At 43.0% G+C, this 16,987-nt stretch overlaps 1 protein-coding gene across 1 annotated transcript in view; it reads left to right on the forward strand.

Annotated features, from left to right (window-relative positions):
• The window catches only part of JAK2 (Janus kinase 2), an 89,285-nt gene that overhangs the window by 24,192 nt on the left and 48,106 nt on the right, over window positions 1-16,987 (forward strand). The window contains exon 3 of the mRNA XM_033172784.1: window positions 8,960-9,208. Coding sequence (XP_033028675.1) covers window positions 8,986-9,208 — 223 coding nt within the window. The 5' untranslated portion in view covers window positions 8,960-8,985. The remainder of the gene's footprint in view (window positions 1-8,959; window positions 9,209-16,987) is intronic.

The raw sequence follows: 16,987 nt of genomic DNA on the forward strand, positions 1-16,987 counted from the left end.
ACCCAGTGCAACTCTCTGTGACTCCCGAAAACTTCTCCTCTGGGATGGTATCAGATATGGCACAAAAGGCTGCAGATGATAGGAGAGACTGGTGAAAATTGGATTCCTTGTCTACCCTTGGTGGAAGTACTTCTGCTAGCGCAAAGCTACCATTTGATACAAACCAGCGGTAATATTGCCCAAATGGAAGCCACAGTAAATATAGTTTGTATGGTTTTATTGCGGTCTTGTACAACTGCATGTCGAATTAGTTGATGAAGAGTGGGACACCAGATTATGAGCTAACTCTGCTCTGCCCTTGTGGGTAGAGTCGATGAGCCAATTCTGAACTGGAAAATGTTCTGCTTGCCACAGCCGTTTCTTTCACAACACAAAGAAGGTAATCTCTTTTGTAAAGACAGATAGCCAAAATGAGTTCAGTGCCCTTTCGTTTTAAGCTGGAGCTACCGTATGTTGATTGCCATTGTCTGTGCTGATGTTTACTCTTGTCGGACTTCTGTCTAAGCCAAGTCTCCTTACCTCTGGTGGAAGCACATTGTGACACAGTAGATACTGCGGCCTTTTGAGTTAGTTGCAGCTTCCTCCCACCCCTCTCTTTTTCTCCCAAATTCACAATGAGCAGGCACCGTGCACTCTGCATGTGTCGATACAGCTGCCTTTCCCCCCTTAAAGCTGGAAGACAGATCATTAAAGTATGCCTTGCTTTTTAACTTTTAAAGTGAGAGCCGGTGTGGGCAGCTGCCTTGGAGCTACGCTGTGGTTCCTTCACAATGGCTGCCTGTATGGCCTCATCCTTTTCTGCCCACTAAAGGGCTGCTGAGAGATGGAGAAAGCTGCAAGTATAGCGCTATGGCAGCTGGCAGCTCTAAAGACGGGTGCCAACCATAGCTCTTTGGCAGCAGGTGCACACAGGAAGGCAAAAGAGAAGGTACTGTATATACTTGAGTATAAGCCTAGTTTTTCAGCACATTTTTTGTGCTGAAAAAGCTGCCCTCGGCTTATACTCGAGTGAGGCGGGCGGTGGGGGCAGCGAGAAAGAAGCCCTTTCTCTCCGCTCGTGCCGCCACCCACTCTCCCCTGTCAACCATTCCTTAAGAAGCGTACAAGAACGGCGGTTCTTTACTCTCCCCAGGCAGCTTGTTCCATTCCTGAACTGCTCGCATAAATGCAAACTTGGCAAAGGAGGAAGAGGAAGGAGCAGCCTTAAGGGCTGCTTTCGGGCTGCTCGTTCCTCCTCCTCCTCCACAGCGGCAAAGGTGAACTGGCTTATACTTGAGTCAATAAGCTTTCCTAGGTTTTTGTAGGAAAATTAGGTACCTCGGTTTATATTCGGGTCGGCTTATACTCGGGTATATATGGTATGTTTTCCCACTTGATTGGTCCAACATAAAAACCAGCTGATGCAGCCTAGAATAGCATCACCCTTTTTTTTTTTGCTGCTGCAGCCATTTTTGGTTTCAATTTTAGTTTTCTCATTTTCCCAGTCTTCAGCTCAGTTCTCCTCCCCACCTCATCTTTAGCTTTGGCTCAGCACCTTAGAAAGCCACTGGATTGAGACTTCTTATAGCCACAAGTCCTGGAAGACCCCTGATAATGTACAGGAACTCTTCTGAAATGGATGGTGCGGTTGACATTGTGCTGGAAGCATCTCAAGCATCCGGTGATGATAACGAGGCAAGTTTTGCTGGGGGTTATTTTACGGCTTTCGAGTCCCATTTGCTGCATTTCGGCCGTAGCGTTTTAAAGTCGGAGTTGATCTGAAGCTGCAAAATAAGCAGTCTATTGTGATCGAACATCTAAGAGTGACCCAAGTTACTGTTCAGGGGATTGCGGAAACTGGACCTTGTGGTTTTGATTTGCTGTTGTAATTTTGTTTCAGGGCTGAAGAAGCTTGCACAACAAAGCTATTCCGGTGGAGGCAGAGCAATCGCGTCCATTTTAGCACATGTTTTTCCATGAAATAACTTGGGAGATCTATGATCATGGAGATTGAAGCATTTCCCCCTTCTGAATGGCCCTCTTTCGCTCTGTTCCTGAAGGAATAGACTCCCTGCACTGCTACTGCAAGAGGCAGCAGCCCTACCCAAGTATTAGAAATCTCTGTCTGAATGTGGTGGTCATGTATTCTTCCAAAGCAAGGGCTAAGGGTAGAGTGGGGAACCTGTGGCCATTCAAATGTTCTTGGACTACAAGTCCCATCAGGCTCAGCCAGCATGACTATCAGTCTGGAACGAGATAAGATGAGTCGTAATCCAGCAACATTAGGAGAGCCACAGGTTCTCCACCTGTGCACTAAGGAGACCTGTTCCTGGTTGCATGCTAAAGTGTGAGAGGAAGTCCTGGCTTGTTTTTTTCTTAATAAAAGCAGCTTCAAGAGGGTGCAGATTTGAGCACATGATTGCTGTTGGCAGACTGGTCACTTGATCTGTTCTCCATGGTCCACTTCTCTTCTCTTTGAATTCTATTCCAGCTTGAATCAGCAAATGCAGAGGTCCCGACTCCAAGTTTGTGTTGCACCTTTAATCTCCTGACACCGCTTTTGAACTGGGGAAAAAATGGTTGGCAAGACTTGTATACATTTGCATGTAGCACCGTAACTCTTGCTCTTTGGTTGGTTTTATGCTTCCCTTCTTCAAAGCCTTAGAGCCAGCGTTAGAAACTCAGATATATAAGCTAGGTGGCAAATGGCTCCTTAAACCCAAGGTTTCGGTTACCAAAACGGAATGTCTAATTGTCATTTTTGGGCAAGATGGCTCCAGTGTCTTATTTTTCAAATGATTGACCGACTGGGATAGATTCTCAGCTAAACATCTGGCTAGTTCAGAGGACAACATTGAGCTAGTTTAAGAACTTTGAGAACTTCAAGAAGAAAAGTAACTTGAAGGAGGGATAGTCCACGTATATACTGGCCTATTCCAACCTCATTTTAATGGTGACACAGACCATTCATAATGTGTGTGGAGGGGGATTCACAACTGTGAGCAAGGCAGTGGGGTGCGGTAAGTGAAGACAAGCTACAGCAATTACCCCTGTAACTAGAATGTTGTTCACTGCTTCTGCTCAGGCTGCACAGAAAAAGCATTTTGGTTCCTGGAATTCATTCGGATTGTGCAGATAAAATATAAACCGATAGAATTCTACAGGAGGGGGTGTTTGGGTGTGGAAAACAGTCCAGATCCAAAGATTCCCCAGGCGATGGAGCTATCAGGCATCATCCTGCCACCCAGGCATCTTCACTTGGTCTCAAGTGGCTGGTAGGTGCAAAATTTCGAACACTGCTTAGAGCAGGAGAACATTTTGCCTACATGGGCTGGATCCTTATCAGATCCTAGTTGGTGGGGGCAGATTTTACAAGTAGATCTGGACCCAGAAGTCAGGACATAAGAGGTTTCCAAGAGTTCCCATGGGGAACTTTTTCACACCGCCAATCCATCTGCTAGGGCCAATTCCTGTTGTCCTTTGCCAATGCACAATTAGGAATGCACTTTAAGGCTTCCAATTGTGCATTGACAACTGCATCTGTACCTGCCCAATACCAGACATCACATATGCTGAAAGGTGTAGGGCAGGTAAGCATGGTTTGGGGAATGCAGCCTTGCAGACAATGTTTGAATCCCTACCAGTTTGACTTGCAAGCCAAAGTTTCCCCACCTGTGCTGTAGAGTCTTAAGAAGCTCAAGGTGATGGGTTAACCTGCCTCCTAGGATAAGGCTGTTACTGTACTGGTGATACTGACTTGCAACATCCATGTCTTTAAATAACGCAGTTTGATCACAAATGCAATGTATGTTTGAGAAGAGAGAAAAGAAGGGTATTGTAGAAACATTAAGCAGAATGGACTGTCCTATGATGTATTTTGTTAAAATTGCTTTTTTATAATTCTAGGCAGAGCTTTATTTATTTCATAGAATCATAGAGTTGGAAGACACCATAAGGACCATCCAGTCCAACCCCCTGCCAAGCAGGAAACACCATCAAAGCATTCCCGACAGATGGCTGTCAAGCCTCTGCTTAAAGACCTCCAAAGAAGGAGACTCCACCACACTCCTTGGTAGCAAATTCCACTGCCGAACAGCTCTCACTGTCAGGAAGTTCTTCCTAATGTTTAGGTGGAAACTTCTTTCTTGTAGTTTGAATCCATTGCTCCGTGTCCGCTTTTCTGGAGCAGCAGAAAACAACCTTTCACCCTCCTCTATATGACATCCTTTTATATATTTGAACATGGCTATCATTTCACCCCTTAACCTTCTCTTCTCCAGGCTAAACATACCCAGCTCCCTAAGCCGTTCCTCATAAGGCATTGTTTCCAGGCCTTTGACCATTTTGGTTGCCCTCTTCTGGACACGTTCCAGCTTGTCAGTATCCTTCTTGAACTGTGGTGCCCAGAACTGGACACAGTATTCCAGGTGAGGTCTGACCAGAGCAGAATATAGTGGTACTATTACTTCCCTTGATCTAGACGCTATACTCCTATTGATGCAGCCCAGAATTGCATTGGCTTTTATAGCTGCTGCATCACACTGTTGACTCATGTCAAGTTTGTGGTCTACCAAGACTCCTAGATCCTTTTCACATGTACTGCTCTCAAGCCAGGTGTCACCTATCCTGTATTTGTGCCTTTCATTCCCCCCCCCCCCCCAAGTGTAGTACTTTACATTTCTCCTTGTTAAAATTCATCTTGTTTGCTTTGGCCCAGTTGTCTAATCTGTTAAGGTCATTTTGAAGTGTGATCCTGTCCCATTTTGAAGTGTGATCCTATTTATTTATTTATTTCTCCCTTTTAACAGATGGTGTGCAATCTTTATCTTTTTCTCCATAGGCTTCACCTGGCCTGCAAGACATTGTTAGGTTTGCAGCCTAAATGAAGCACCTTAGCAGTATGCAAGTTTATAAATGTACTTTAAACCTTCCCCAAAAAGACACCCCAAATCATTAACTTTTCTACTCAGTGAACTGTTCTCAGCTTTGTTTGTTTACTAGAAAGACCAAGAACAAACAGTGACTGCATTCTGACACCGTTATTTACTTTACCAAAATAAACTCCAGGCGAATTCATAATCTGAAGATAAATGAGCAAATAGCTGCTTGTTTGGTTTGGATGCAAAGATGGCTGGACTACTTTTGCATAGCTGGCCAAAGTCTTTGTGAGCTAATATATCAAAACTCCCTGTGAAAGGTCTTTTATGACTTCTGGGATGACTGCAGCAGTAATACTTGCTGCCTTTTGAAAACCAGAAGACCACAACCCTACCCTTTTGAACATATGCTCAGGTCACATGTACAAGTTTTTCTTATATGCAAATCGTACAGTCTGGGCAACGAAAGGCATAACTTCCCCAGTATGCTGGCAGAACATGGTTGTGTTGTGAATTGAAGTGGAATAGAATTTGTGCTCTGCCTATGTCTCAGTCCCAATTTTGGCTGCTCTGCCCCTGTATTTTCTCTGGCAGAGCAGCTGCGTTGGTGGCGTATCCCAACAGCACATTGGAGACTTCTGATATGCTGGTAGAATATATTATGTTCCGCTGCCATAGCAGGGCTTCTGCCGAGATCCTAGAACTATTCGGCCGATGCAAACTCAAGGATAAGATATTTAATTTACATCAGTTTTAAATTCACCCTTTCTGTGAGGAGATTTGACAAAAACGATTCTGCCGGCAAAATTTCAAAATACAGTACAGTGGTACCTCGGGTTAACAACTTAATTCGTTCTGGAGGTCTGTTCTTAACCTGAGGTACCACTTTAGCTAATGGGGACTCCCGCTGTCGCTGCGCGATTTCTGTTCTCATCCTGAAGCAAAGTTCTTAACCTGTGGTACTATTTCTGGGTTAGCGGAGTCTGTAACCTGAAGCGTCTGTAATCTGAAGCATCTGTAACCCGAGGTACCACTGTATACATTTTGGGATGAAAACTCTTCTTTCAAAACGAAAAGTGAAGTGTAAATACAATATTATAAACTTGAAATTGGTCTTGGAGAATGGAATAGTTTTGCATTAACAGTTTCTTTTCAGTTCAGTTGTAGTAGGAGGAAGAAGAATAAAAGCTTGCTTGCTAACATTCTGTCGATTCAGTGAAATGCGGACTGTGTTCTTACCCTTATAAGAAACCCAAGTGTTTACACTAGCAATGAATGCTCCCCGTTCGCCTCCTCCTCCTCCTTTTTTCTTCTTCCTTTTTCACATGCTGTTTACTTTCAGAGCCCTGGCTTGTGTTTGCGGTTTTCCATTTTCTGTCAAGCTGCATTTGTAGAGATAAAAGCGATCTTCGTTCTGCAAGTTGCCTTATATCTGTTTTACGGGCTATCTGCCTTTTTCAGATACGTAGAGCCGCGGAAAACACTTCAGGCCACTCAGGGCAAAATAAAATAACATGAAAAAGTCTTGTGTTTTTCAACTTAGTGTTCAGGAGCATAGGTTCTTCGTGGTGCATTTCCCCACCCACCCCTTCCAAAATGATATTTTCTCATTATGATTTGACAATATGCCAGTAACAAAATATGCAGTAATTTACTGACCAGTGAAGTTAAAAAATAAAACCGTCTTCAGTTCTTTGGGCAATTTATTTTCACCACCATTTAAAGGAAAGGTAGGGGAAGGGATATTTTGACTATGTCTGAAGTAGTAGTTCTTTTTAAGGATAACTCTGGTTTTTATTTAGTTTCTTGTGGCAGTCTTCTTCTTCTTCTCCTCCTCCTCCTCCTCCTCCTCGCACAAAACTCAGTCCCTGCTCTGCCTACGTAAGCCTTGCCATCGGTTCTGATAGCTGAATGGAACCATATTCCGAAGGTGTATGAGATGCTTGGGAACATGGTTGAATGTTGTTCTGCCCCCACCTCCATGCTTGCAGTGTTTCTGCCGCTTAAATACTGAATTAACACACACACACACACACACACCCGTTAAGTATAGTTTAGGCAATATTTTGGTGAGCTCACTAAATCATCATGCTGTTATAAGCACCAAGATGCTACTACTGCATTTCACAGCTTCATGAAACTCCTGAAGTTTACATTGCAAATGCCTCAGACTTTGGCAAATTGCTCAGTGTCTGACTATTCAGATATAGTTTAGTTGCATAACCATTCTTTTGAAAACTCAAATACTGGCTGAAGGGAAGACTTGAGTACAATACATCATATCAGTTAATGAAGGATGTACACTGGTTTTTAACATGGCTTATTTACTTTTTTAAAGGACACAGAAGCAGGAGCCTAATCCTTTCCTACTTGCTTCTGTAGTTTATAAGGAAGGAGGTCTTTGTTAAAATGATGACGTGAGCCTGCCAGAAATCCCTACTCTAATTATTTAGATTGATTTCCCTTTGATAGTTTCACTTATTTTGAATCCTACAAATTTATCCCATTAGACGTACAAAACATCTCCGGATTTCAAGGAAGAACAGTCAGGGAAATGTGTTGACCTTTGGGATGGTATATAGACTCTCCAAAAGAATTACAAAAACGTAAGATAATGCTAGAGCACCATTGCAATCTTAGCTTAACCCATTTATCAAGTTATAGTACTTTAATGGAATGTCCTTTTCCTGAGGATCTGCTTTTAACCGTTCTTTTGCGGGTTTTCCTTTTTCTACGTTTGCGCAACTAACGTCTTGAGGATTAAGATTCTTGTTGAAAGATGAATTTGGAAGTTTTCTAGGGGGAAACTACGATTCATTTCTCTGTGCTTTCTGAGGGAAATATGAAAAGCTGATATCAAAGGGGAAATGTTTCCTTGGTCCCAGGATTAAATAACAGTGATGATGATGATGATGATGATGATGATAATAATAATAATGATAATAATAATAATGATAATAATAATAATAATGTGGACAACTAAATAATCAGGATTTTGCCAGCTTTGAAAACATCAGAAAGCATAGCTTTGTATGCTATGTAGTAATACAGAATACAGAAACACATTTCAGTGGTTTTGTAATAGTTGTTTTGGGGTTTTTTTTGGGGGGGGGGTTGTAATAGAGTTGTAAAATTTGAGGAAGTTAAGCCAAAGAGGATCTAAACCTGTGTGCTATTTTTGTCTGGGCTACCTTTCTAATGCAGAAATGAAACTTCTGAATCTGGACATTTTGTTAAGTTGAATGAGCTTGTTCAGGAAGTGGAGAATAAGAATTCCCTTAACTTTCTGCAAGTTGGCACGACCAGAGCCTGCAGCTCTTCAGCAAACAGCAGTGGTCTGTCTTGGTTTGTTTTACCACTTCTCCACCCATGAGTTTCAGAAGTGGGATGAGAGTCCTAGAACAGTTTTTAAAAGAAGGCACTGTTTCCACTAAGTGGTTTCAGAAAGCCACTTCAGGATTCGAATGGATGATATTAAGCAATGCCTTCAACAGTGCTCTCTGTTTGCTTGTAAAGGTAAAGGGACCCATGACCATTAGGTCCAGTTGCAGACGACTCTGGGGTTGCAGCACTCGTCTTGCTTTACTGGCCAAAGGAGCCGGTGTACAGCTTCCAGGTCATGTGGCCTCTGTCGTCCCCTTCTCCTTGTGCCCTCCAACTTTCCCAACATCAGGGTCTTTCCCAGGGAGTCTTCTCTTCTCATGAGGTGGCCAAAGTACTGGAGCCTCAACTTCAGGATCTGTCCTTCCAGTAAGCACTGAGGGCTGATTTCTTTAAGGATGGATAAGTTTGATCTTTTTGCAGTCCGTGGGACTCTCAAGAGTCTCCTCCTGGGGAGACCCAGAGTCAAATCCCTGCTCAACCGTAGAGCACCGAGTGACCTTGTGCTAGTCCCCATCTCTCCTCCTAACCTACCTCACAGGGTTGGTGTGAGGAGGAAACTCCTGGCGGGGGGAGGAGGAGTTTTGGAGCTCCTTGTAGAGAAAGGCTGGCGGGGGGGGGACACCCCAAATCTTCACTGTCATTCCAAATCAATGCAACGTATTCTAGATCTTCTTTAAAAATGCAACTGATGTTTTTTTTTCTTTGTGGATTTCTTTCAGGCCAAAGCTATGAACCTTAAAATGTCATGATGGCTTGCCTTACGATGACAGAAATGGAAGGCCCGGCCTCATCTACACTTCACCAGAATGGTGGCGTCCTTGGGAATATGGCTGTTTCCACACATGCAGAGCCACTGCTTCGAGTTTACTTATATCATTCCCAAGGAAAGATGGACGGCGATTACCTACAGTTTCCAGCAGGAGAGTACGTTGCAGAAGAGATCTGTGTCGCTGCTTGTAAAGCCTGTGGTAAGATCCCACACCCCATTTTCTGACTGACGGAAGCGTTTCGGCTTCACTTTTCTGGGATTTGGCAAGAAGCACAGTTCAGAATGGCGCTTTGTGGCTCAGACAGCCCCAGCTATGTTCCTTCAGTGCTCTGCAATCGAATGTTTGAACGACTGTCCCAGGGGCTGTTGGAACAGCTGTGTGCTGCACCTTGAAGCCCTGACAGTTGAGGCTTCAGAGAGCAGCTCTGGGAGGGAGAAGTGGTTTGATGGGAGTGTGCTTGGTCCAGCACAGGAACGGTCATTTGAGTTCCAGATCGTTCCTTTGCAGCCCCACCCTTACCCATATCTGACATCCCCAACCTGGAAGTTCACCCATGGTTTAGTGTCATGCAAATGAGTCTTGGGCCAAACCATTAACTGCTGTTTAGAATTGTCAGAACCCTAAACTCTAGTCACTCTTAACTACTATTGAAACAAACCAGCTTCATAAAACATAGCTCGAAATCAAGCATAGTTAAGACTAACTGGGTTGTCCAGGTTTGGACGTAACTCAAACCTGAAGTTAGTTAATATGGTGTCCTTCTGACTAGAGGGGGAGCCTACTTCGCATAATGCTGACACGTTCACAGAATGCTCAGCCATCGTTTAGCATTTCACCTAAACAAGGAGAGCCAGTGTGGTGTAGTGGTTAAGAGCGGTAGACTCGTTATCTGGGGAACCGGGTTCGCGTCTCCCCTCCTCCACATGCAGCTGCTGGGTGACCTTGGGCTAGTCACACTTCTCTGAAGTCTCTCAGCCCCACTCACCTCACAGAGTGTTTGTTGTGGGGGAGGAAGGGAAAGGAGAATGTTAGCCACTTTGAGACTCCTTCGGGTAGTGAAAAGCGGGATATCAAATCCAAACTCTTCTTCTTCTTCTTCTTTTGTTGGTGTGAGAAAAAGATCAGAACCTGCGGCTGGTGCTCACACCGTCCTGTTCCTCTCGGAAGCTGCGGTTGTCTTTTGAAACTGTAGGTTCCTCTTCACTCAAGCTGCCCCTGATATTGACTAGATGAAGGAAGCTCTTGCTGATCTAAATGGGGGAAAGGTGCTTTCAAGAGAGACCCAAAGCTTGGATGATAACTTGATGGTGTAGGCGACAGTCACCGGTCCTTCTCGCTCCTCTGGCAATTTTAGGATTTCAAACATCCGATTAAGAATTTGCATCCATGCATTTAAGAGAAAAGGTGACCAGAGCCCAGAGGCTGCACATTTTTCTTGGGAAGATTTGGGAAGGAAAACTGTTCAGTGTATCAGAAATCTTAGTGTCATTAATGTCATTAAAAGAAATCAGCCTGTTTTGTGGAATTAGAGAATAGTTTGGTTCCATATTTTTAAGCTGCTAGTGTCATCTAATATTGTCCATTGCTAACTGTTGGAATTTGATTAATAGCATAACATTATCTGCTGATGTATACTTTCTGGTGACAACTCCTGCATGGGCTGTTCCTTTTTTAAAAAATCTTTGCGAAGTATTTCTATTATTGAAGTAAATACTGTAGTAATTGCTTAAGCCAGAGTGCTCAATTTTTAAAAAATTACTGGGAAGCTAATGGCAAGGCCATATGCGTTGTATCCTGGGGTAGTAGGGGAGCTTTCTGGTGTAGTCTCAGAAGTTCTACCATCCTGGAGAATGGGAAAGGTGCCACAGGAAATGATTTAAGGTTGCCAAGATCAGATTGTGTCTTTAAAATATGCATATTGGACTACATGTCTGTTCTACCCACCCCAGATACCTTCAGGTGCCTTTATAGAGCCTTTATGTAACCTAGGGAAAATCAAAGTTCCATCTTGGAGTCAAAAGATGCGTCAGGAGAACGTACTATGGAACACTTTATTCCTTCTTTTTCACCATCTCCAATCTATACTTCACTTGTTCATGAAGGTTTGATTTAACCCACCAAGTTGCACTGATTCAAAACAATGCTCTACTTTTTGAGTTTTGGAAGACAAGGAATGTGAACACTGCAAAAAAAGAAGAAAAAAGTTGTGCAGTTCTGTTTGTAATCTGAATTCATAGCATCTGGTAGATCATTGATGGTCTTTTTCCCTTTCCCCTTTAAATCAAAACAAAACAAAATAAAAAATTCATTGCAGTAGCACCTTAGAGACCAACTAAGTTTGTTCTTGGTATGAGCTTACGTGTGCATGCACACTTCTTCAGATACACAGTGAGTGTATCAGTGAGTGGTCTTAAGCAAGGTTATGGGGCACATGCCAAACCATGGTTAAGGAAGCTTTGTTTGGCCTTTGGTCATGCCACTGGTCTGTGAATATCCATGCTTGCAAAGAGTTTCATTATCTATTCCTTGCTATTACTGACTTTATTTTCTTAGTACCTCCAAGTATGAACTTAGGACTCTGTTGTTCTGTCTGTGCTTCTGTGAAGGATGTTATTTGTTCACTCCTCCTTGTGTGCTAAGTGTTGCACCATTTGTGGGGTGTGGTATGGAACCATTCATCAGACTGAGGCTCTCCATGTGAGGTGTCTGGAACTGTTGCTTTGTATCTTATGTGGCTCAGTCCCATTCTGCATTCCCATGCATTAGAGCCATGGGATACTTATTTATTTAAGTGTTCGTTCTTCCTTGCAGTCCTAGCCTTTATCCTGTGTTCGGGAGGAGGTGTGTTGTTTAGACAGTAGGCTAGCATATGCACAGGTGGCTTGTCATTTCCTCCCTTCCTTGGCCCAGAGGTTCTGCTTCTGCTGAATAATTCCACATTCATAATTCCAGTCCCCTCCCCCTTCTCTCAGGGTGGCCTTCAGCATACAAATCTAGGAAGTAAAATGCAAGAGACAGAAGTGTGCCTGGGTACCAGAGGTTTGGCTAATATTCAGTAGTTTTCCTAACTCAGTCCATTCCATGCAATCCAGATCTCCGTGGTCTCAAGCAAAGTTCCTCACCATTCAAGATCCAGGGACTTTGTTCAAACACGTTTCATAGAACATAGGATGCTGTTTTATACCACATGAGTCTGTTGGCCCATCTAGCTCATATTCTCTCCACCAACTGGCAGCTGCTCTCCAGTGTTTCACACCAGGTGACATTCCCTGGCCTATCTGGAGATGCACGGGATTGAAACTGGGACCTCCTGCAGGCAAAGCTTGCTCTGCTACTGAGTCATGGCCCTTCAGCTGTTGGCTACTTTCTCTGGCCCCTATCCCTGTAATAGGGATTTCTTGGGATGATAGTGATTGAAATAGGCCAGTATTCTGCTCCTCCCCAAATCCTCTGCCTAATTTATTATATCACACGACATACAACCATGGCAGAAAACCGCAGTCTACCCCACCACCCCCACGATCTGCAAATGTGGTTCCTTACCATCAAAGGCATTGTGCTAATGGAGGGTCTTCTACTTTTACCACTAAGAAGTGAGTGGCAATACAGGGCGAGTTTGAGCAACCCATGGGTTGGAGGAAACCGGGGTTGGCTGCAAAATCCAAATGTGGTAGATTGGCACATTGGTAAGTACTTTTTCGTGCACCCTGCGTCTTATATAAATAAGATTATTAAACACTTTTGAGACAATTAAACGCAGATGATTAGACAACGAATTTCAAGAAATTAGTAGCCAAATCAGGATAGTGTCTGTGCAGGTTTGGGGATGGTGCAGTGTGGACTGCCAATGGCGACTTATTTCCACCACCTCACCAACCCAAATCAAAGCAGGTAATACACACCAGCAAGACTGAATGTGCTGCCATCGCCAATACTACAGGGGAGATTCCAGAAAATACCGCTTGCGGAGAGACTATGTCCCTGTGGACAGAGTTGTGTGTAATCGGTCGTGCATGTTCTTTTGCACTGCCCCTCGTATCAGAGAATTCCATCTTAAGTTCATTAATCAGTTGGTTATTAGCAGGGAGTAGCATTTAGATGAATGTAAAGTAGCCTTCCTAATGTTGACCCAGGATGGGGATAGGATGGAGATAGTAGCCAGGTTTCTGCAACAAGCAGTGAGGATCTGTGAATGTTATACAACAGTGTTGTAATTGTTAGATGAGTGGTTTTCTTGTACTGAACCTTTGGGGATGTTGTCTATATGCCAATAAAGGTTTGAGATTGATTGATTGATTGATTGATTGACCTTTAATGGATGTTACAGGAACTGTTCTACAGCGGCTAAGATGCCAACACATGAGGATAGCAAATCTACCATGATTTATGTTGAACTACTAAACACCCAAAGGAGGCACAAGTCCATTTTGTTGTTGTTGTTCGGTCGTTCAGTCGTGTCCGACTCTTCGTGACCCCATGGACCAGAGCACGCCAGACACGCCTATCCTTCACTGCCTCTCGCAGTTTGGCCAAACTCATGCCAGTCGCTTCAAGAACACTGTCCAACCATCTCATCCTCTGTTGTCCCCTTCTCCTTGTGCCCTCCATCTTTCCCAACATCAGGGTCTTTTCCAGGGAGTCTTCTCTTCTCATGAGGTAGCCAAAGTACTGGAGCCTCAACTTCAGGATCTGCCCTTCTAGTGAGCACTCGGGGCTGATTTCTTTAAGAATGGATAGGTTTGATCTTCTTACAGTCCATGGGACTCTCAAGAGTCTCCTCCAGCACCATAATTCAAAAGCATCCATTCTTCGGCGATCAGCCTTCTTTATGGTCCAGCTTTATGGTCCATTACATGGTTACTTAGGAGATAAATTCTAAAGCCCTCATTATTTTGCAAAGAGGGCCAAACGCGATCTCAGTTTATTGCCCTCACTAGCCGTGAAATTTCACACATGCACAAACAAGGATCTGCAACACTCCTTAGCATACCGACTGTTGGCTTGAGATACAAGGAGGCTTTTGTCTGTCTCTGTACATAAAGTACGGGTTCTGCACTGCTGTCCCCTCTGTTGAGCTCAGCTAGAGCATTCCAACTGCGAAAAAGAACCACTTGCAAGTTAAATGTCCCCAAGATAAATATGCCCAGGATCTCTCAACCAAAGTAGAAGCTTTCTTCATTCCTGGTCTAAAGCTGTTTATTACACTCACATATATGCGTGAGTCTCCTATTCTGGAATATGCAGCACTGGAAACAAATTAGTTCAGTTACATAAATGTACAACTGAAAGCAACTTAAATTATTCAAATACCTAAGCAGCAAATGTTCTCCCTAGCTGAACTGAATGGATAGCATAAAAAAGAATATGCCAGTGTTGTTTAGTGGTTAAGAGTGATGGACCAGGATGACAAGGGTTCGAATCCCTACTCAACCATGAAGCATCTTGGGTGATCTTGGGCCAGTTGCAGTCTCTCAGCTTAACCTGGCTCACAGGGTTGTTGTGAGGATAAAATTGAATGGGAGGAGAAGCTCCTTTGGGGAAAGGTGAAATATTAATGCAGTACAACAAGAAAAGCAATACTATTGTAGGCAGGGGAGTGACTGAGGCCAATAAGCAGCAGTCTCTAGGGCTGGGCAATATTTGGTTTTCAACATCGCTATATATCGCCGGCTAAACATTGCAATATATATTGATATATCATGATGTCTGAAATAAGGATGGAAGAGGTGAACACATGGGGCTTGACGATATTTGGTTTTCAACATCATGATACACCACCAGCTAAACATTGCGACATACCAATAGATCACAGTGTCTGAAATAGGGATGGAGCTATGTGGAAGCATTGGCTGGTTTCCCACATTGTGATTTTTGCCAGTGCCCGCTCTGGTGATTCGCTGCCCCCTGCAAGAGGCAGGGGAGAACTGAGCTGGGAGAGGTAACAGGGGCTGCAGGAATCAAGAGAAGCCTTGGCTGGCTTCACAGTTTTTTTCTCACATTGTGATTTTTGCATAATAACAACAATAATAATTTTTTATTTATACCCCGCCCTTCCCCGCCAAACCAGGCTCAGGGCAGCTAACACCAATAAAATCACAACAAAAACATAAAACAATTCATTAAAATACAGATTAAAATACAATTTAAAATTAAATCTAAACTGCAGCCTCATTTTTAAGTAGCCCACCAATCACACCAAAAGAACGAAACATCAGGGTTAAACTGAAACCAACCCAAAGCTAGCTGGAACAGCTCCGTCTTGCAGGCCCTGCGGAAAGATGCCAAATCCCGCAGGGCCCTGGTCTCTTGTGACAGACCGTTACACCAAGTCGGGGCCAGTACTGAGAAGGCCCTGGCCGTAGTTGAAGCCAACCTAGCATCCTTGTGGCTCGGGACCTCCAACAAATTATTATTTGAGGACCATAGGACACACACACACCATGATTCACGATATATTGGCAGGTCAGAAATTATGAAATTGATATTGCAATATGGACTTCAAGAGTGGCTGGGGAAACCCAGCCAGATGGGGAGGGTATGAATAATAAAATTATTATTATTATTATTATTATTATTATTATTATTATTATTATTATTCAAACTGGTTTTGGACAATATATTGTTATATTGCCCAGCCCTAGTAGTCTCTCTGTAAAGCCTGAAAATCCTTCATCAGTGTAATAATAAATATGATCAATCTATCTTCCCCTACGTTTTGGCTCTGTGTCAAGAGCAGCGTCAGCTCAGTAGACATGGCAGCAACATGTCAAAAGCAGAATGCAGCACCTTATCTTAATTTAAACTGGCAGAAAACTGCAACGAAAGGCAAATTTTGGGCAGAACCACAGCTTTTTTTTTTTTACACTTCTGCAATTTTGTGTGTGCGTGATGGCAACCATGACAGCTGAACATAATGTTAGACAATCACCACTGTACTGAAATTTATTTAGAACTTGTTAAACTACTGTAAGTAACAACCCAGCCTGTGAAATGACAGCAGTATTGGAAGGAAGTATTTATGCATGGAACTGTAAAATTCAGTATTTTCCTTCCTGGTGAGGAAAGCCGCACTCGATTCCTTTTCTGCTTGTCATGCAATGGCACAGAAGCCTTGCTACAAAATGGTTGAAATGCCTATCGAACTATCATTCTTATGTGAAATCATGTGCAGGATTTGAGATATGAGCAACAGAAGAATGTAAAGAATGGACTTTGGAAGCTTAGGAAATAAATATACAGTCGTACCTTGGTTCTCAAACGCCTTGTGACTCGGAACGTTTTTTTAAAAAAATAAGAATTAATTAATTTTTTTTCAAAAAATACAAAAAAGAATAAACATACAAAATACAAATACAAAACAAAAACTACCACAATACACTACAAAACCAAAATACAGAAACAAAATCTAACTAACAAACATTTATTTAGCTATACTTATCTTATTTATAACCTCATTTTGGGACTTCCTCACGTCCTCTCTTCTGCGTTCATTTCAAATATACTATAGTAACTTTATAACATTTTTAAATTCCTCTTCCTCAAATATTCTTAATCCTTATCTATCATCATATATCTATAAACTTATTCCTAACAAAATAAACATAACACAATTCTAACTTCTTACATCCTATTTTCACCTAACATTTTATTACTGTCGCCTAAAATGTCCTCTGATTTCAATTTCAAACGTCTAACTTTTCACGTCGTTTCAAATATTCTTTAAATTTCTTCCAATCTTCTTGCACCTTCTCCTCCCCCTGGTCTCGGAGTTTCGCGGTCAGTTCTGCGAGTTCCATATACTCAATCAACTTCATCTGCCTTGACTCGGAACATTTTAGCTCCCGAATGCCGCAAACCTGGAAGTGAGTGTTCCGGTCTGCAAATGTTTTTTGGAAGCCGAACACCCGAAGAGGCTTTGCGGATTCTGATTGAGTGCAGGAAGCTCCTACAGCCAATTGGAAGCTGTGCCTTGGTTTT

Source organism: Lacerta agilis, chromosome 16 (assembly GCF_009819535.1).
Source record: "Lacerta agilis isolate rLacAgi1 chromosome 16, rLacAgi1.pri, whole genome shotgun sequence".
In the NCBI taxonomy this organism is placed as follows: Eukaryota; Metazoa; Chordata; class Lepidosauria; order Squamata; family Lacertidae; genus Lacerta; species Lacerta agilis.